This window comes from Nothoprocta perdicaria, unplaced genomic scaffold (genome assembly GCF_003342845.1).
Source record: "Nothoprocta perdicaria isolate Ctin4 unplaced genomic scaffold, notPer1 scaffold_18, whole genome shotgun sequence".
Taxonomy (NCBI): domain Eukaryota; kingdom Metazoa; phylum Chordata; class Aves; order Tinamiformes; family Tinamidae; genus Nothoprocta; species Nothoprocta perdicaria.
The window spans coordinates 688,492-710,054 of record NW_020454982.1 but is presented as its reverse complement, the minus strand read 5'-3'; the positions used below and the strand labels follow the sequence as shown (position 1 = coordinate 710,054).

The following is a 21,563-nucleotide window of genomic DNA, read 5'->3' as shown; positions in this document are numbered from 1 at the left end:
TTTCTGGAAAGAATAATTGATTCTGAATTTCAATTTCAGAATTGAAATTGAATCAATTTCAATTGATTCTGAAATCAATTTTAAAATAACTTTTTCAGAAGTTTCTAGGGTTTGTACTTTACAGGAGACACACAAGTTAAATGTGAAACTAGGGCAGAGGCAAGGCCTGGGGTTAGTTCTTTGCCACCTAGCTCACAACAAGCACCTACCTCCAATGACAGCAGGAATGTAATGCTTTACTGGCTCCATAAGTGAATTAAACAAAAATCTCATATTAAAATGTTATGCCTCCCTCTAGTGGGTTCTTTTGTGAGGAAAAGTGTTCTAATAAAGCTTATCAGAAAAATCTATCATCTAAACACTATACATTAATACTTAAGTTGACTTAACTCTTCCATACAGCCATGTTGTCAGGCATTCTCCATAATGCTGGATATATTCCAGACACCACATATGCCACCATGTGTCATATCACTAAGATGAAATTAAGTGGCAGCATAGTAAATATGTGTGCTGCAGACACTTAAATGTACATCAAGAGCTTCTTGAGAGCTGCATTTGTCACAAGTTCATTGTATTAGAATCGGAGTTGCGTTGCATCACTTGTAACATAGAGAAAGTGTATTAAAGGTTTTATGGAACAGCAGCCACAGCATGGGCACAAAGGGTTAACACTACTAGAGAATGATATAGGATAGAAACAACTTGCTTATAAATATTGCTAAACTGATCTCTATTCAAGTTTGTTATAAATATGATGCTGACTTAAGCAAGTTGAAACCATCTCTTAAACACACAAAGAAAATAAGGTATTTCTTCTGCAAGTAACAACAAGCTTCAGGTTCATGTAAAGTTCCTGAAAACTGTCTGGGAAAAAAAAAATCTGTACAGGAATTTGTTCCCTTTTGGAGAGATATTTGGGTAGCTTCTCCATAGCTTATGAAGAAATCAATACACATCATCTGCCTCTATTCATAAACTTTACTTTTCACAGTACCACTGAAAAAAAATGTGTCTTTATCAAACACATAATATCATGTGATTTGAACACTTGACAATGTGGGTTATTTGATTCTTTCAATACATTCCAGTTTTTCAGGCTTATAGCAGAACCAGTCCAAAAAGACAATGACATGCCAGAGAAGTTAGTTTACTTTGCTTCAGAGGATCTTGTACACAATCAGTGAGGGAAAGGTTATTAAGACTGCACTTGAAAGTGAATAACTTTTACTCCTCCATCACATCTTTTATTTCCTAATATCAGTATGTGATCACCTTTAAGGAAATTGAGGAATAAGAAGTGAGGAACGTACCAGCTGCACTTTATGAATTAACAACCACAAAAATAGAAAGCAACTATACAAACTCTGGGTTTCACAAAACTAGTTTTCATTTGCAACACTTGACGCAACAAGATTAACTGCAACAAGTGAAGAAGCTACTTCTGTAAAGTGCTATTTTTGTTAAAAGTGGCTAAAAAAAAGCATAACTACAACATAGATTTGAGTATTCGGTGGTTAGATTGTCGGTGTCCTCCAAGTCTTTCAGGCTCTGTGTTTTTTGATGAAATTAATGAGCCCATTTGTTGAGCTATCATGAGATGTCACTGGAGCATCCGACTCCAGCTCTGGCTCAATTTTCTTGGCAAGCTGCTTTCCAAGTTCAACTCTGCATTTATATAAGTCAGAAAAAAAACAAAAACAACATTAGTGTTAGCAGCCTCAGATATTTATATTAACCACTAATGTTAAAGATAGGTGCTAGTAAAAAAGCAACTTCACAGTGAACAGCCTGAATTGATTTCTTCTTTAGAATTTACTGGTACAATTAAATTACATAAATGTTATTTAACTCAGTGCCATTCAGCTTGCTGATGTTCATTGTTTAACATGACATCACTCAGAACACTGATTTATAGCATCAAGCGAATAAAGAGCTAAGCTTGAGGCCTGAAAGTTTTCCCCATCTTTTTAAAGGTTTTCTAGAAGTTACACCTAAGAACAGGGTAAGAACATCCAAGGTTCCAACAGCTGCAGGAAACCAACCAGACTAGCTCTCTAAAACATTGCCTGCGCCCCCATTCCATACTTATTTTTGGATTCCATTATGGATTTTGATGTGCAGCAGTTGTAGCTGTACTACTTATCCATACACCCCTCCAGATATCAAAAAAACATACCTGTTTTCAGGCAGTCTTTTTAGAAAGGCAGTTTAGTGTAAACTGCTATTCTAGGCCTGTAAAGCAGGCTTACTCTTCCAAGCAACTTCTCATAGCATAAACAAAGTTTCATCTGACAACGTGTCAGCTAGTCTGCTAGTCCCTGCCTCCTGCATAAGCTTTCACACAGGACGTTGTACAGTTAATATTACTATTACAAACAATATCGTGATTAACTCCCCAAACTAGCCTGCATTGGACCTAGGGCTGTTACATGTAAAGGTATCTACAAGGAATGCTCCTCTAACTCCAGCACCCCAAAGGCATCCAGTCTTTCACTTGATAGATGCCACTTAGGCTGCTTATTAAATATTTCTAAAGATGTGAGGTAGCTTATTTGCTTTTCTACAAGGATTACTTCTCCAAGAACATATTTCTAAAGATGTGAGGTAGCTCATTTGCTTTTCTACAAGGATTACTTCTCCAAGAACATATTTGGCTTGTTTGACGATTCCCCCCACATCTACTACTGCTTTTTACAGCCTTTTTCTTTTTTTTTTTTCCAAATCTAATATAGAATAATATATTCTAGATATAAAATAGAATATATATTCTATTACATATTATATAAAATAGAACATAAAATCTAATGTAAAAAATAAAGTTTTTAAAAGATGTATCTCTGTTAAGCCACACTAATATGCAGGACCTCATTGCCCAGAAAATGTGCTTTAGATTTAAAATTATCCTGTGATCTTTTGGCTTTAATTATACAACCTATTCTTTCTCATTGTCCTTAGTTTGTCTAAGAGTGGCCCTATTGGTGCCACAGTTCATAACTATACAAGAAACAGATCAAGACTACTTACCCCCACTGGTCATAGCTGTTAATATCCCAGATGATTCCTTGAACAAATATCTTATGCTCATACATGGCTACAAGCAGAAAAAAATATTTGTCAATAAACTTCATCAGAAAGCCTCAATTAGCACTCACACTTAAGGAACCTATCTACTTACCAATGATGGCTCCCAGAGTGAATGGGTTGAGTTTTGTAAACATAATGGAATTGGTTGGACGATTTCCCTCAAAGACCTTTTGAAATAGAAGTTATATTTTAATACAGCACTTTTAAAAACTTCCATCAGAAGCATACTGTTATTTTATTTATTTTACAGTCCACGTTGTTGTTAGCCTTTTCTATTTTTCATTAACACAACTAACGCAGTTTCAACTATAAAACTATAAATACAGGAGAATGTAACAATTACTACAACCACAACAGTAGGGTGTTATCTCCCAAAGCCAGTATTGTTACTGTATGCCATGGGAAGCAGTAGTAAAATATAAATCAAGAGGAAATGATGAGCCAGCTCCACATTTATGAAGTGCCTTAAAAGGCTTCCGGATCAACACACTCATAACAGGCATCCCAGACCTGGCAGAATCCACAATGTGACATTCACTGCTGCCAAGACAGTGGCGGTTCACAGCCACGGGAGGGCACTGTCCCATTAGCAACTGCCACCAGCCAGTCAGTGCATCAACACGAGAGCCTCACTACTGCACAAAACTGGCAAATGCCAGGGCCTGGTTACCTTATGGGGAAGGAGCTTCTCCAGAGCATCTCCACTCAGTCCTGCAGCTTGCAGCTCCTTACGAGCTTCGTCAGGAGTCTTTCCCTTCATGAGGGCCTCAGTCTGAGCAAGGAAGTTGGCCAGAAGGATCTAGGGGACAGAGAGAGGGAGACAGAAAATGTTGACTCAAGTTACTGCTTCTTTAGCTGGAACATGGTATCTAGTGTTTGAAGCAAGATTGAGACCTAGTCTGGAGCAACAGTCTTGCTTTCAACACCATCACTGTAAAATGCAGACTAGTTTGAACCTAATAACATCCCCAACTGCTACATTAGAGTGCTGAGAGACTTGATTACTACTTTTATAGCATGTGCCAAAACCAAACAGAATTGCTATAGGGAATCCTTTCCTGCTGACAGCAAAGCTTGCAGTGAAGACAAAGAAGCCAGGATTTCACATGCTCCCTTCACCCACTAGTGTCTACACTTCTAATCCATGCCACGTCACAGACATGGAGCACTAGCTGCTTTTCCCCAAGGATTACTTGAAGTTAGCCAGTTAAGAGGCATAAAAAACTTAACAGCAAACCACATACCAACCTCTACCAATAAGGGCAGAACTTTCCCATTTCATGTTCCTTGCCTAATGTTAGTTTGCAATTTGTTCCGTGGTTGTCCTATCAGTTACAAAGATAACACAGTTACAGTATCTACATACAGCTGAGTAGAAGATTTTCTTCTCCTCTTTAACAAACTTCATCTTGGTGTTTACTTGACAGAAAAATTGCTAACATGCAACTTAAACAAAACTGATAATCTGAAATTTTTATAAGAGTAAAGCTTAAGTGAGGAAGTCATGCTTTTTCTGAAGTCTCAGATAGTAGAGCTGGGCACATTTCCACCTACAGAAATTTAAGTATTTTTTTTCCCCACCCTGTGACATGACATTCACTGAAAATCCTTAATTTATATATACTTTAATGAAATGAACTGGCTAAGGAGTTCCATGCATAAATCTCACCTTAGCTATGCTGGTAATTTCTTTAAATTTTGTCGTAGAATTTCACTATTTACACAACAGCATTTTTAATAAACTGAGAACTTGCCTCTTACTCTGCAAGATTAGTTACGCTCCTTGCTTTCCTACAGAGATTTTTTTTTTCCAGATGTCTAATTGGCTTACTGCGGCTGGGAAGAGTTGAGCAACAGGCCAGTCTGCCTCAAGAATTCTGGCTACAGTCTCTCCAGGAACAAAAACACCTCTGGGTGTGCAATTACAGTTTACAGATCATTTCCAAGACAGTCTATTGTGAATGTTCACAGAGCCTGTAGGTACAGTTTCAAGGGTACATTTAGAAAACTGGCACACTGCACTACTGGATAAGCTTCAAAGCCTTCAGAAACAAGAAAGTATGGATGTCCTAATAATGAACACTTTTTACCTTGTGATGCAAACCATTTCTTATTGGATGCTGGGTCTGGACTGGGATCAGAAAGTCACAAGGAACCATGCGAGTTCCTACAAGAAAAGTCTTGTTAGTTCTGCAATAGAGTAGAACTTGAACAGTCCCAGAAAGTTTTCAATTCTCATCCCACTAAGTTTTTGGAAGTTTCTAGTATTGAAAGATGTAATGCCAGATAAAACTCTGACCTTTAAATCACTGCCACTTCTACCAGCTGTCTAGCTGTTCAAAATTTAATTCCAAAACAAACCATCCAGTAGTTTTAGTCTACCTTGGTGGATGAGTTGGTAAAATGCGTGCTGTCCATTAGTGCCAGGCTCTCCCCAAACAATAGGGCCAGTACTGTAGTCCACACGAGACCCTTTCTTGGTAATGTATTTGCCATTAGATTCCATGTCACCCTAAAAGGAGGAAAAGGACTGTATTTTTTGTTTTTAAAATAACTTTTTCTACTTGTTTGTGAAAAAACACACAATTTATCAGTACAAACTGCCATACAGGCTCGAACTAAGTGCTGCACATTTATAGAAGTTTCATAAATATCAATGATGTAGCTACTTCACTTATGGACACTAAGACAACTGAAGCCTGAAGAAGTTGAAGTACTCTGTAAATTATTTGGGAAAATAAACTGACAGCTGTCTATCCTAGGTACCAATCTTCCTCAGATCCTTATTAAAATGAGTTTAAGCGATGGCAGCTTTAACCTAGCAGCATGCATTCAGGCTAAAGAACCAGGACAGAAGTCCCTGTACATATTCACTTCTTAAAAACTTCCATTCTGTCTGAGCCTTACCTGCTGGAAGTAGGCAGCAAAGCGGTGCATATATTGGTCATAGGGCAGAAGGGCATGGGTCTCACATCCATAGCAGTTTATATACCAGATGCCCAGCATTGCCAAAATAACAGGCAAGTTCTTCTCCAGTGGAGCTTTGTGGAAGTGATTATCCTTTTTAATAACAGAAAGGAAAGAAAAATTGCTTTTGATAAGGCAACTGTTCTCTAACCCAGATTTTACATCCATTTTTATTACTGCTTTGATCTAGCAGGAGCTCTTCAAACAATCATTTTAGAGGCCATGAGGATAGCAAGGGGACACAATTTTTGGTTGGTTTCTGAACAATGTTGACAGGAACAAATTTTAGACAGATATTGCATCCACTCACCATCCAGTGGGCTCCTGCAAGCAGGCTCTCAAAGTTGTCGTAACCTATCAATGGAAAATGCTGGTTTTACTATTACAGCTTATATATGATTTCTCTGTAGTCCTAGAATAGTTTAGTTCTTATCCATAAAAAGGCTGTCAACCAGTAATTGAACTTAAAGTTGCATTTCTACTTTTTGACTTCTCAGTCCATCCTATTTGCTCAATATATTCAGTTAAAAGTAGAACTTTTTACTGGACTTCCAGAGTTTGAGTGCAACTTCATGAAACAAACTTGAAAAGCTTTCTCCAAAATCTTACTTCAGACAAAAACTGCAACTAGGATGAAAAGAGAGGCCTCAAAATCAGGATGTGCATTAAAAACTACAATTTTCAGCTACACTGAAATACTCTGTTACTTCAGACACTCCAGACGCATCGGGGGAGACCTTCCACAAACCTTACAGAGCAGAGCTTACGCAACAGGGACACCTTAAACTACGATTACCTAAATAGAAACAGATAATAGCAAAGAGAGTAAAAGGAAAAAAAATCTGTTCCTAAAAATTCACACAATTTTGTCTTGTAATTAGTGTATTTAAATCATCAGTCATTCTCAGTAATGAGTACTTGAACTATCACTACCCTTCCTTGCAAAACCAGGAATCCTGGCTCATATAGGAAAAAAGAAAAAAAAAAAAAGACAGGGCAGTGTTGAAATGACTGACAATTATCTATGAACAAGCAGCAGAGACTGGCATATCACCAAATCTATCTGAAGACAGAGATGACCAGCTTATTGCAGACAGAATACTACTACCTAACAAAAGTTTATTTTACTATTCACAGAGGGCTTTACGCACACATCACAGCTCCTATTCACATCATTCAAAAAACTACAACCCATGTTTTGCTTTTAACTTCAGCCTAATAAAACTAACTTTCAATTCCAAAATAAATGGTGTCACACTTTCAGATTTTAAATGCCCCAAAATAATAAGGGAACAAAGGCATTTTGCTGAACAGTCCAATCACCAAGAAACAGCTGCCCTTAGAGCTGCAAGCTAAGAACACAACATTCAGTGTGTTCTCTACCTGTGCTTCAGATCTGCGTCAGAGATCCCAGTGAGGCCCCATAATGCAAGTAATACAAGTAGATGTGTAGCAAACTAGGAAGATCCTGTAAATTGATCCTCAATCAATTGCTGATACAGTTAGGGTACCTATAGCATCATAGACTAGGGAAAAATACTGAGGGGGAAAAAAAGAAAGGAATAGGAAACAGAGCTCTTAGTGCTACACAGTTCTTAAGTGGAATTTAAGACTTTGGATTTGATGGTATATGTATGTGCAGAAACTAGATGGATGACTATTTTAAAAAAAAAAGAAGTTTATGAATGCCAGGTCTAATTTTTAAAACTGCTGATGTGGCCTTACATAAACCAGGCACTTTTGCTATGCAGGGGACTGGGGAAGTTTAATTAACCATTTGTACATGAGTACCTTCCAAAACTACACAGTGCAAGTGTAGAAGCTGTTTCACTATAGATGGATATTTGTGCAAAAACAAACTTCTCAGAAAAGAGGATGGGTAAAATAACATCTCTGCCACCACCTGGAACCACAATCCAATACTGTTAACATGTTGCATGATTATATTGCTAAAGCAAACAAATTAACTCTTGGCTTTGGTATATCACATGAATACCTACCAATATGCAGGGCAATGGAGAGACCAATGGCTGACCACAAAGAGTAGCGGCCACCAACCCACTGAAAAGAGAGATTGGTTTACACAGGGGGAAGGTAAAGTTTCAAATTTGCACTTAGTCAAACCGTTAATAAAAGCATCATTTTTACAGCAACAAGAATATTTTTATTGGCAATAAATCACTATACTGTATACAGCATGGTCAAAGGTATCTATACCTTACCATGGCACCCTAATTATTCATTTTGAGCATTTTCAAGTTATCCAGCTCTTCTGGAAGCTTTAGTTTATAATATTTGTTGGAGCAGTTACCCTGAAAACTAATCTGACTCACTCAAGAGCTGATTTACTTACTGATTTACTGATTAATCCAAATTAAAGCCTGCTTCACCGAGATTAGAACATTGCCTAGGGAGAGGTAATGTTCTAGATCATTTCTAAACAGCAGCTTTAAAGACTAGTTTTTCAGGCACATGATCATGAGATATAAACCAAACTGTTTCTGAATATTTAAGTATAATAAACACCAAAATTAAGAGCACTACACCATTAAGTACCTGCTATGAAATATCATATTAGACTCCTGTTATTCTGATGTCTGACCTTTACAGACCTGGATTATATACGGTAGACCCCAACAGTCAAATGTCACAGCTTATAATAACTACTTACACCAACAGCAATAAGCTAAGACTTCTATCTCCTGTTACCCAGCAACTGATTAAACAGCCAAGAACACAGAAGGCTCCTCTTCAGACCTTGAAGAGCAGGATTTTAATGGAATGGCCAAGAGGCAAGACTTTGTTCTGCCTACCTGACATGTTTGCAGCTTGCCTTTAGTCATGATTCTTCAAAATAGACATTACAGCTACTAACTTTTAGTTCTTTTTGGCACTGATATCTATTTAAGATTTTCTAAAGCAAATTATCCTAACAGTTGATATCTACCACACAACTTTAAATATTTACTTACATCCCAAAACTCAAACATGTTCTCTGGGTCAATTCCAAAGTCTTTAACTTTAGGCTAGAGTGAAAAAAAGAAGTGGGTAAGAAGATCGTAAGTAAAGTCAAAGTTCTTAAAAACCTTAATATATAGCAACTAAAAAGTTTCCGGTGGGGTATGCATTTACCATACAATTTCTTAATTATATCCTTCTGTTCAAAAACATATAGCACCCATCAGAAAATAAAACATCCCTTTTTTCTCACAGATTAGTCTAACATTGTTCAGTAGTATCAGAATGGAAAATTCAATATAATTATGAAAACTGACTGGAAAGTGTGCAAGTGGCAAATATATTTAGGAGTTAAACTGATATTCATTGTACATTGAGAGTCAAAAGGAAAAAATCTTTATAACAAGGACCTCACCTGAAAGCTTCAATTACTGCAGAATCTAATTGCTACAGCATCCAACTCATTTTATACAAATGCAACCACCACATGAGGGTATGTGGTGGTTGCATGTGTTCACATGCAACAAATTAACCACACAAGCTACTTGCTTCATCTTCAGCATGTATCTGAAGAGTTCTAGGATAGTATTATTTGCATACAGAATGACCACCTTCACAAGCACACTTAAGCAGTAAGAGGTGCCCTTCCTTAATAACAACACAGTAAGAGATCTTGACTCCAGATTTATAAAGCTCTACAAAGAAATAAAAAGTAGAAATCTATAACTGAGCTACCAGACTTGCTAGAGGTCATGACTTTTGAAGTGTTTCTAATTATTTCCAGTAGAAGCATGCATTATTTCAAGAGGAAGGGTAATACCTGGTATTCAGATAATCTGCCTCAAAAGACATGCTTCCTTAGTGGATTCTAAAATGAGGCCATCTTAGAAATAAGTACAGAGAAGGGGAAGAGTTTATACAGAATTGTATATACTTACTCCATTGGTAGACAAGGCAACAAAATGCTTGGCCACAGCAGAAGGCTGAGTAAAACAAAACAAGCTGTTAGATCTAGAACATTTGTTACAATTTTTAATTTCCAATCATAAAGCTGATTTGCTACCACTTACATTTAAACAAAACACTGTTGACTATCATCAGTTTTTACATTTATCAACTTGCTTACTCACATTCAAAGATTTGACAGCACGTCTGTCTAAAGACAGTATTCTGACACTATTCTTAGGGCTTCCCTCTGGAAACATTCACTACTTAAAACAGTAGGCTGCCCTAAGATAAGGGTACTTTATCAGCCTGCAACACCACTAACACTTCGGAGCAGGCCAAGTTTGTCGTACATGTGCTATAATCAAAAGGGTCAAAAAGTCAGAACTACAGAATACCTACTCTTGGTACATACTGATAAATCTCAAGCTACAGATTTAAACTTTCGTCTTTGAGCTTTTGGTGAACCGAGAGCTATTTGTAACAGTACTGCAAGGGAGAATTTCAAAGCCAAGTTTTTAAATCAAACTGTTCTGATGGAAACAGGTTAAAATACATCTTAACTACCTAAGCAGTATCTGCCCTTTTCCCTTTTAAGGGTTAGAAGTGGCGGGGAATGAGCCAAATACAAGGCTTCTACTCACAGACATTTGCTATAGAAATGTTGGTATATCATGGAAACAATACCTTTGTTTCCAGCTCTCAAAAATTTGCTAAGAATTTCAAGCTGATACCATGAAGACATCATATTCTTGGCTTTCCCTGTCAGTGGTCTCACATTTGCACTACATTATGAGCCATCTCTAAGGCAGATGCTACAACATAGTACTTTAAGGGGAGGATTCATGAGAACAACCCATAACATCTACCCGTAACAAAAACCTTCCATGATTTTATCAGTTAGTTCAAACACAGTAAGCTGTCACTTTAATCACTGTGCACTGAAGTGCTGTATACAGAATTTGCTGAGCTATACAGCTTCATGCTCAGGCAGCTACTGGCTCTGCTCCAAAGCATGCTTACACAGACCAGGGAGAGGCTGTCCAAGAGAAAGCTATTACATTTTGTTATGTAACCTAACATGGTTATATTAGACTTACATCTTTAGCAGCATGTAGGAACCACTCTTTGGCTGTTTCTGCATTGGTGATAGTTTCTTGGGTGGTGAAAGTCTGCACATCAGAAAACAAGGCATTATGAAAAACACTACGTGTTGATGTTAATGTTGAAAATCTAAGACAAATTTTGTTTGCTAAAGCATCAGCTCGAATTGTTCCAGCTAATTAGAATAGATATTCATAATAAAGACCTGCTGTCAGATTCCTGGATAAATAAGTTTGTCAAGAGTATAAAGACTAATCTTTCTAGGGTTATCTTAAACTAGCATTTATCTGGAGTTACAGTAACTATGCATTTCTTAACTTCCCTCTCCTTCCTTCCTTCCCCCAAACGGATATGCAAAACCTTGAGATAAAAAGTTTCTTTACTCTTTCATTAAAATGAAATTTTTCTTCTCAATTAAAAGGGAGACAATTGAGTATGGAAATAGGATAGTCTAGTTGGATTGTCCTCTCATTATTTACTTCCTGGTTTTGCACATTTGAACACTAATTTTTGCTGAGAATTTTGTCATAACTTTATTTTGCTGACTACAGAAAACATTTTCCTGCTTCATCAAGTGTGCAAAGAAGGTCAGTCACGCAGTTCTGTTAAGATCATCTACAACCATTCTGATTTACTCAACCATCAAAATTCAGCTTTAGGGGTGAACATCATATTCATCCTACTCCCATCCATCTCCAGAATTCTTTCATTATGAAACAGAGGTCTGCTATGGAACACTGAAAAAAATACTATTCATCTTCTTCCAAATATACCAAATTACCTAACAACAGTTTGACTAATGGAAATTGAAGTGTCACTTTTGCAATTTGGCAATATTTTGAGCCTTTGAACCGTGAGGCTTGAACTCAATTATTCACAAACTGACACTAATGGTCATTCTCAAAGTTTCCTTCTTATTCTATAAGTTGATGGGCTACAGTACTGCCAAGATGAAATAATGAGCACTACAATAGAGCATGGCCAGCATTATACATGTTCATTTGTTGCAGACTGGCTTCAGCAGCAGAACAGCTCTACTGTGCTTTAGAAATGAAGGGAACCCAAGTTACATAACTATAAAGTTTGTCTTCATCAGATTCCTCTGATAAGACAGAAACCAGTATTCCTCAAAAAGTAAGAAAATAGATAGCAGCTGGCAATTATGTTCACAAAGTAAATTACTCACAGCTTCAATTAAAAAAGTGAAGGTATGAAGTCTGTACCCAGATATAAATATTGTCCTAAAATACCAGCGGAATCTTTGCCCATTTGCAAATAGAGGCTTAGCATTTATAGTTACCTAGAAACTTAGTATTTAAGTTTCTTAAGTCAGAGAGTGGGGAAAGGGTGCAGAAATAACATATTTCATTATTGTCCTCTCAGAGGGAAGATTTCCAAGCTAAGTATGATTCGCTCAAAAGGTACAATTTATTAATGAGTGAAGCCTAAATCATTAATGCAAATCTGTGTTTGCAGTAACACTACACTGAATTGGTTAGTACTGTACTTCACAACATGGAAGATAAAGGATCAAAAATAACCTTAAGGAAAGGCTTTGAATTTGAAGAACTATGTACGATCCCAGATTCCACACAGAAAAATAGAGTAAAAGAAACACTTGTGAATAGAACTTAAACCTGTATTGACTGAGAACACACCCAAGATAAAGAAAACTGCTGATGGATATTACTTATTTAAGCCACTTTCAGTGATTGATTTCTTGATACCTAAACCTTTTCCAGTAGTGGCCCATGAACCTGTATTGCAAGTTTAGGCTGAATCACAACTGGGCTGCATAGGAATAGTCCACACTAGAAGCTGCTGATACAGATCTTCCTGTAGAAGAATCTCTATTCTGACTTAATCCTTTGCAGTTTAATTCGTGCACTGGCATTTATATCTAGACGCACCTTCGACGCAATGATGAAGAGCGTAGTCTCAGGGTGAAGCTCAGCCAGAGTTTTGGCTATGTGAGTACCATCGATGTTGGATACAAACCAAACACGAGGGCCTCCCTTGGAATATGGTTTCAGGGCTTCAGTTACCATCAGAGGGCCCTGGAGAAAAGCAACATAATTAAGTTTTAACATTTTCATTGCAGGAATAGTCATACTCGTAAGATGTGAGAGAGATGGAAATGAGGAGCTTACCAAATCAGAGCCACCAATCCCAACATTGACCACATCGGTTATTGCCTTTCCAGTGTAGCCTTTCCATTCACCACTACGGACTCTCTATGACAAAAAACACTGCTGTAAATATTTCAATTATGTTAAGTTTACAATGATTCTACCCCTCAAAGCAGGTTGTGTTTTCAGCCACTGTTGTAAAGAGTTTTCCAAGAAGACTTCTAAATAAACCTATACTCACAGCTACCTTCTGAACTATGCATTTGATTAAGCAACAAAAAATGCTCAGGAAGTGTTAGAAATTGAATGCACATCTTTGAAAGAACAAACTGAAAGATCAGACTAGCCTTTCTGTGTACCACTACAGCATTTACAACAGATAGGAGTATTAAAGGCAAGAGAAACCAAGCTGAAAATGAAGAAAACACCCTCATGAAGAAATGTTTGAACTTGAAAGTTTTCCTTAGGCATCTTCAGCTAGAAGCAACTTTGCTAGCTGAATTCAAAAACTTTAAAATAGGAATGAGCCATAGAAAGATAATTTCTGTGCAAACCATACACAAACTTCTTATTGCCCATGTTTTGTGTTAAAATATTCATTTTAGGTTTTACTTCAACAGAAGGTGTAACATATTTCTACTCTATTCTCATTGTTTTAACAGTTACTGAGAGTTCTGAAACAAAATTACAATAAAATATCAAAATGTTGTATTGAATTTTGTTCAGCATGTGCAACCTGTGTGCTAAACATGTTCCAGCCACAAAATGAGACTAGCAAGTATCAGTCTATACCACACACCTGTTCCCCAAATCTAAAGCCATTTATTTTCTTCAAAGATGAATACATTCGTTATGCTGATAGTAGCTCTCCCTCCTGAGAGATCTGCTTTAAGTTAAAGCTCTCCCCTCCAACTCCCCAAAATGAAGAGTGTACACCAGTACTGCTGTCTGTAGATGAAGTTGTTATAGTTCTAAAGTCCCATCCGCCTCTAACTTTAGAGAGAATCGACTAAATTAAGTGTCTTTGTATTAATCTCTCTAGAAGTGTTTAGTGTGATTCTAATTCTGCAGAGAAGCCAGAGCTGCACAGAAAGCAATATTTAAGCTCTAATGACTAAAGCAGTCTTATCTAGGAAAGGCTTCCTATTTTCGCTTCCAAAATTTTAGTCTTTCTTACTGAGAGAAACTCTAGGGGGGAAAGAATATTCAATTTCTGTGCCCAGTCAACTCTACTGTCCAAAGAAATTGCCAAGTTCAGAAAGAGTTATTGTCAATTATTGTGGTTTTAGCACTTATCCACTGGGAACTGGATAAAATTCAGACTCCTTTTGGATACATTAGCAGTCTTGAATTGGTAGTAACTGTGACCACTGCCATCTGGATAAGATCCATAACAGCAAGCAAGCAAAACCAATTCCTCACAGCCACGTTTAAAGCACATTTGAACTGTCTGGGGAGCTTTTACTTTCTCACACATACAAACTTGACTCCTTTTTAAGTATATTCTATATATGAAACGACTGGTTTCAAGTTCTCCCATGATATATTTCTCCACCCACCTGTCAGATTTCTACACTTTGAAGAATATATACAGAAGCAAAAATCAATTACTGAGATTTAAGGAGATTAATAGTGCTGTATTTAATTAGGGAACAAAAAGCTTCCATCTTCCTACAATGAAAAAGAGAATTGAATCATAGAGGAGGTATCTGACAAACTTTTTTAGAGATCTTTAGTCTTTAAGAAGATCATAATAAAATTACAGGTAAGCTGGGAATATCTAATTCTCATCTCTTCGGAATTTTAAGAGGCAGTTTCTACTTGGTAGATTCAAGCGGTTGAAAAGTTATCAAGAGAAAGCAACATATGAATGACACTATTTCTAATTATTTACAACAGTTTTCAAGCTTCTGAAGTAAATGCAAGATTACTGCTAAGAAAGCAGGATTTAGAGAGCCTGGTAAAGAAAATGTCCGGGGAATGACAGCAAGGGAAGCAAATCACACTCAAAAAGCCCACAAATCCCATACTTGAACTCAAACAGTTAAATGCGTATTTATTTCTACCAGTTACTCTCCCTCCATTTGGTCTACAAACAGTGCTTCACAATATACATGTAATAGAGCCTGAATGGATATAGTAGAAATATAGAAAAGAACACTGTGGTGGTACTTCATACCTGGCAGAAGTGTTTCATTTTGTCTAACACCTTGTTTACCTCTGGAACAACATCTTTCCCATCTACGTGTATGGGCCTATTAGAGCGATTTCTCAGAGCAATATGAAGCACAGCTCGATTCTGAAACAAGAGGAAGAAATGGGAAAAATATTAATTGAGCTCATGGAGCTCCAATGGAGCAGGTGTCTCATCCAAAAGGCAATACAACTTTCAAGAAAATTAAAAATTGTTGAGATTAAATTAGTAGACATCCATGTGCGCATACGCACACACGCCCCTCCCCAACTACCTGATTAGCCTCTCACTTGACAGAACCGGCAAAGAAGGCTTCCAAAAGCATAGAACATACTAAGTAAACAAATAATTTATTACAATTAATTTGAATATAAAGTTCAAAATCCTTTAAAACCACTTATATAGTTTGAAGCTCAGACTTCAGCAATAATCAATCCTAGTCTTTTCAGTACATTTCGGGTACACATGGGGAAAATTATGTATCCTACAACTGAGGGCTGATCAAATCAATTGCAGCAAGCAGCCAAAGAAAGTTATTTTCCTTGACATTTTCTCAATAGTAGTTCATTTCACAATGGAAGAAGTAAACATGTATTTAATCATCTCACATAGATACCAGTCACGTAATTGTGGGCAGCACATGAAGTATTACTAAAATACTTGCATACTGAGTATGTAGGCTCACATTTCTCATGTGAGAAAATTCCTCCCGTTAGGGTGCCTCTTTCCACATTCTCTAGAAATACACAAGTCAAAACCTCCAAATCCAGTCTACAATTTGGAGCCTAAACACCCATTTGGGAGTTTATGATTTTAATCTAGAACAAAGGAATTACTGTTAATACTAATGAAGAAATTAAACAATTTGTCTGCTCTTACTGCTCCTTGCTACAATGAGGAGCATCGTGAGACAAAGACAGCAGCACCAATATGAACTGCCAAATTACGATTTAAATACCAAATGCTAATTTAAAATCACTGCATATCTAGTTACTGACTGGTAATAAGCAAAAGCTCTTTCAGTTGCCAATTATGATGCTCACCCGAGCCTGGAGTGAACAGAAGCAATTCTTTGTGTCACCAGGCAAGAAAACAGCATTTCAAAGAGAGGTATGCACAAGTGAGTAAGTATATACTGTTGACTATCTGAATTAAAAGAAGCTTTGTCTTGGTCACAATAGTGTCACATTTAAACTCATATCCACTGTTATAAATCAAAATATATTTGAGTGGGAAATGAAGCCTGGATCCATAACGAGTGGTCACATATGGGTTTATCTTGTAATGAATGGACTATGCTGTATCACCCTGCAAGTCTGAACTCACCTGGGATGAGCACCTGGCACTCTCACGCTCGGCTGCACTATAAAGAATTTCCACATATGTACACAGCAGGTATTCCCTGCCTGCAGCACCAAATACAGACAAGCCTTAAATATTTAAGGCAAACAGCTTAGAAAAGTGTTCTAAATCTGAACAAGCGTAGTGGACAAGTCAGTTCTCGCTGTTAAGCAGCTTCCTTCTGTTTTACTCTTTTTTTAAACTATGAGACTTTAAAAACAGGATGCTGTCCAACAATTTTACATTATCCACATATTCATATAGAAGATGGAACAGCTCTATTCATATAGACTTTTCTTTTATCTTATTCTCAAAGCTGTAAATATTTCTCATGTAATTAATGAAGTAAAGGCTAACACCAATTTCAGCATTTCAGAATAGCACTAGGAGTTACAACAGTTTCCCCCTCCTCCACCTAAGACTCATCTCTTGAAGAGGCATGAATATCCGTAATATTCATACAACTGAAAGGAAAACCACAGACAGAAATAGCTTTACCTCAGTGAAGTTGATCTTCTCTCCACTGAACATTCGTTCTCGGGCACTTTCCACACCCCTCGACTTTGCCTGAGAAATGTAAAAATAGATTGCTCTCTTAAATATAGTAAGAGGTCAACATGTACTACAAAGGTCTAGCCACACTGAAGACGCTGAGCATTTACTGAATAAAAACAGCAAGAACGTCAAAAAAAAGATGAATTGACACATTTAGAATATAAATTAAAAATACCCTAATAGGTATTTTTAATCAGCTGTTTATTAAGAGGTTACACAGGAATATGTGCTAATTGTTATAGATGCAGTGAATCTGATTTTAATTACAGTTTCATCTTCTAGACTACTACAGAACTCATTAATAATTCCACCTAGCAGCTCAGAATCCCTCCCTGCTACAAAAAAGTAGTGAAAGTAACTTTACTACTGCTTGCCAACATTTCCCCTTTTTTATAATCTGTGCCTTATGCAGACTTAGCCTTTAGCTGAACCAAGTATCTGTCAGGGCTGTTTACAGTGACACCACCCTGAACTGAGGTTAACACAAATTTCCTTAAACTATATCTGACAATGAATATCAAAGCTAAGAAAAGAGGGCAATGAAATAACTTCTGTTTTATCTACAGATACAGAAGACATTAGCTTTTCTTACTATTTCAAATGAAACCCTATCTTGTTTTACTGCAGACCTCAGTAACAGACCCACATGCCAGCTGCTATTTGACCTGAAAATGTTGCCTTTTTTTTTAAAGCAGATATTTGGTTTATTAAAAAACCTGTACTTTAAATAATTACCAGTTCCATCAGCATTTTCATTACTTCTTCTGTAACAAGATTCTTTGAGTAGTCCAGTAAGATATCCCCATGATCAGTATTCACAGTCAAGCTGTCAAAAGAAGTAAATTCTTTAATTGTACATTTCTGAAGAGTGATTGTTTTAAGATAATCATTCCTGTACATATTATAAAATCATCAGAAACCCAGTTATTGTACGCTAAGAACAACGACCTGAGGGACACATTTTCCCCATTTTCATGTAGTGATTTGCTTAATGCCATTTTAACGAAGACTACAATTTTCAACCAGCTGAAATCTGTTTTCACCTTGTGAAAAACTCAAATACAAGAAAGCATTTTATTTTAACGCACAGTGGGATAATAATATTGTTTCCATTAAGTCACAATTACTTTGCATTTATATATAACAGGTGAAATACCACCTTCTTTGCTGCTAAAAAAATAAACACAAGCAGTCTAACTAAAATATATATTTAGTCCAAAGTGAGGAACTAAAATCCAAAAGTTAATCAGTAAGCCTTCTACAAAAGGACAGTGCCTACATCTTAATCTGCACTATTTTTCACTGCTATTTTATTGCTCACCCGTGTCAGGATCCTTGCAAAGCAAAAAGATGGCATAATCATCATTCCAAACTGACTTAAATAATCAGAATACGATAACCCTTCTCTACTTTTAAAACAGAAGAGACAGTCAATAATAAAAGGTAGGTGCCTTCAAGCAGTGTTGGGAAGAACACTTTATTCACAGGAAACAGAGAAGATATGGCAAGAACAGATGGGTTGGGGGAAACCAAGATCAAGACTTAATTACTCTTCTCCTCAATATGTGGTAAACAGTAATGATGAAAATCCAACCATCCTAAGGACTGTGCCCTTCATCTGAAAAAAAAAAAAATCCCTCTTAAAAAAATCATGCTACAGTTTAACGAAAGCAAAATGTGAAATCCTTAAAGCGTTTATCACATGCTTACCAGAAATGCACATTTTTCAGCAATCTGTCTTCCTTATATGAAAGGAAAGCACCCTCTCAAAACCTCAAAGATAAACTATCCCAGTAAGTTCTTCCCAAATTTAAATCGTTAATTTAAAGAAAGTGAGGACAGCTGCAGAATGCCACCCATCCCTCCACCCCTTCTCTCATGCAGAAAGAAAGGGTCTGCACACACTAGGGAATATAACAGATCTAGCCCCCCCCACATACGTGGCAACATACGAATAAGCAGTGTAAAACCCTCGTATTAAACCCTGGCATCTCCCTAGATCCAAGGCACTCTGCTACGCTCTCCATTCTGCAATGCGGCATCTAGTGGTAGCATTACCCAGGTGGGACAAGAGACTCGTCACGTAAGCCACATTCATATTTAAGTGATGCAGAACCTTCCAGTAAATTCATCTGTATCCCACAGAATGAATTTATCACTCATCTAAAGAAACTATGAAGAAGCTGTGTGCGTGCGGGTCTCATTGACTGCATAGCGGTATGTTCTTTCATTTCTTGTTAATTCCCTTTGATTGGAGGCCTTCTGATCCTTCAAGAACTATATTCATTTTTGAAACTGCGTAAAGCGGTCTACGAGGCTACCCTTGAGGATCCCCCACAGCCCTGCAGAAAGGGGGCAAACACAGACACGATGCACTAGGCACCTGGCTGGAATTATCAGCAGCAGGCTTCTATAATCAGCAGAGGCTATTTGCATCAAGAGTACCTAGTCAGCATCCAGGTATCTGCCATCTGCTGAGTTTTGTAACACAGCTGTCAGCTCTAATCTCAAAATAATGATAGAGTTTTCATAGTGAAAAAATTCATGCCTACTGTTCTTGATGTGTATTTGGAGGTCAAGGAACATTAAAAGGAAGACCTTAAAGGGTTGAATAGACTCCAAATTGGGCAAAGGAGGAGTAGACGGAAGGAACTGAGATCCACTTTGCAGATCACCACTAGGCTCTTGGAAAGCCACATCCTTCCCAAAATCCCTACAGCGGACAAGCACTTTTACATCCATATAGGTTCCTGATAGTCACTAACTGAAGATTAAAGATGAGTTTTGCTCAAGGAACAAGGTATAAACTACAGACTACCTTATGGCCAGACGTGCAGATTGCTTACACTTTCAACAGATACTAGCCACCCTCATCTTGCAGATCCAACTTGTAAAGTGATAACCAGTGAGAAGTATCACACTAACACATCAAGCTAACCCAGGCTGCCAGTTTTGCAACTTTATTTTGATAAAAGATCACAAGTTCTTCTGGTAGCCCACAGTATGAAGCTTTAACTGTGCAAGAACTTAAATCATAAAAGGAAGCTGATGTCTGGTCACTGCTCCCTATCCTTTGGGGAAGCACAAGAAGACAGCAAGATGAGCAGGTGCATGAAATGATTATTTTGGTAAGCAGTGTTTCATAAAAAAAAGAAAATTCTAGAAGATTCTGAGTACATGTAACGTAAGTACTTGAAATAATTACTGCCAAATATCTTCTCCTTGGTTAATTTTATTAATTGACAGTGTAATAGTTCCCCTCACTCCCTACCTAAAGGAAGTATATTACACACTGGGAATAGAAATTAAACACAGACAGAAAGCACAGAAAATACTCTGGGAATAAAGTGGTTTGGATAACAATATAATGACAACCAAGACAGCTAATATTCAGTGTTATCCCCAATGAAATACCCCCTTGAAACATTAAGGAAGGAACCTTTTAAGAAATCTGTTATACCTCTAGATTAATTTAGATAGTCCGCTTCTGCTTTCGTCACGAGGACATTATCAAGCTCAGTTTCCTGGCATGTACTGGAGATAGGGGAAACTTGCAAACAGGATGTGCTTTTCTCACCAGAGAAGAGCTAGTAGGTTTACAGAACAGGATACTCATAAAGCCCTTTAACAGGAACATAAGCCCTGCTAGGTGAGCCAAATGAAGTCAATACTCCCAAAAGTATTTTAAAAGCTTTCCATCAAAGCACAGGATATGCTGCCTCTTGTGTACTGGTATGCAGGAGCTTCGTGTACAGGATTTCATCATAATTTAAGAAGTATGTAGGCAGTTCAAGGTGAGAGAATAGCCATTTTAGCCAGGACAGTGCTGGAAAGCTTCATGAGCACCAAATGACAGAAAATAAATTATTTCAACACCCAAGAATATAAGGTCCTTATGGGTGCATTACCTAGGTAAATTTCAAAATTCAATTCAGTGATGATCTACTCTAACTTCAGATTGCTTCGAGGAAAATAAAATAAATTAATAAATAAATGGGGGGATTTTGAGCGGCTGTGGGTGTGCGGGCATCCTCGAGCAGGCAGGACACGCTAATCCCGCTCCGCGGATGCGCAGGGAACGTTATCCCGGTGCCTCCCTCCTCCTGGGCGCCGTGCGGGGCGGGATGTTGCCAGGCCCGGTCCGCAGCGCGGGGCCGGCTGCCCCGCGGCCTCCCCCGCCGCCGGGCCCGGGGGGCTCCCCACGGCGCGCAGGGCCGCGCTTATCGCGGGCGCGTGTCGTGACTAAGCAGGCGGCGGCGCGGCGCGCACCCACAATGCCCCTG

At 37.7% G+C, this 21,563-nt stretch overlaps 1 protein-coding gene across 1 annotated transcript; it reads right to left on the bottom strand.

Moving 5' to 3' along the window:
* Positions 1 to 1,002: 1,002 nt before the first annotated feature.
* GPI (glucose-6-phosphate isomerase) lies at positions 1,003 to 18,180 on the bottom strand. Its single transcript, XM_026036484.1, has 17 exons — positions 18,016 to 18,180; positions 17,224 to 17,292; positions 15,370 to 15,489; positions 13,212 to 13,295; positions 12,972 to 13,118; positions 11,058 to 11,129; positions 9,951 to 9,995; positions 9,027 to 9,080; positions 8,055 to 8,115; positions 6,365 to 6,408; positions 5,995 to 6,147; positions 5,470 to 5,599; positions 5,178 to 5,254; positions 3,758 to 3,886; positions 3,179 to 3,254; positions 3,028 to 3,094; positions 1,003 to 1,668 (listed from the first exon to the last, which is right to left on the bottom strand). The coding sequence occupies exons 1-17, from the start codon at positions 18,178 to 18,180 to the stop codon at positions 1,545 to 1,547; spliced, it is 1,617 nt and encodes a 538-aa protein (XP_025892269.1). The 3' UTR covers positions 1,003 to 1,544.
* Between the last annotated feature and the right edge of the window lie 3,383 nt (positions 18,181 to 21,563).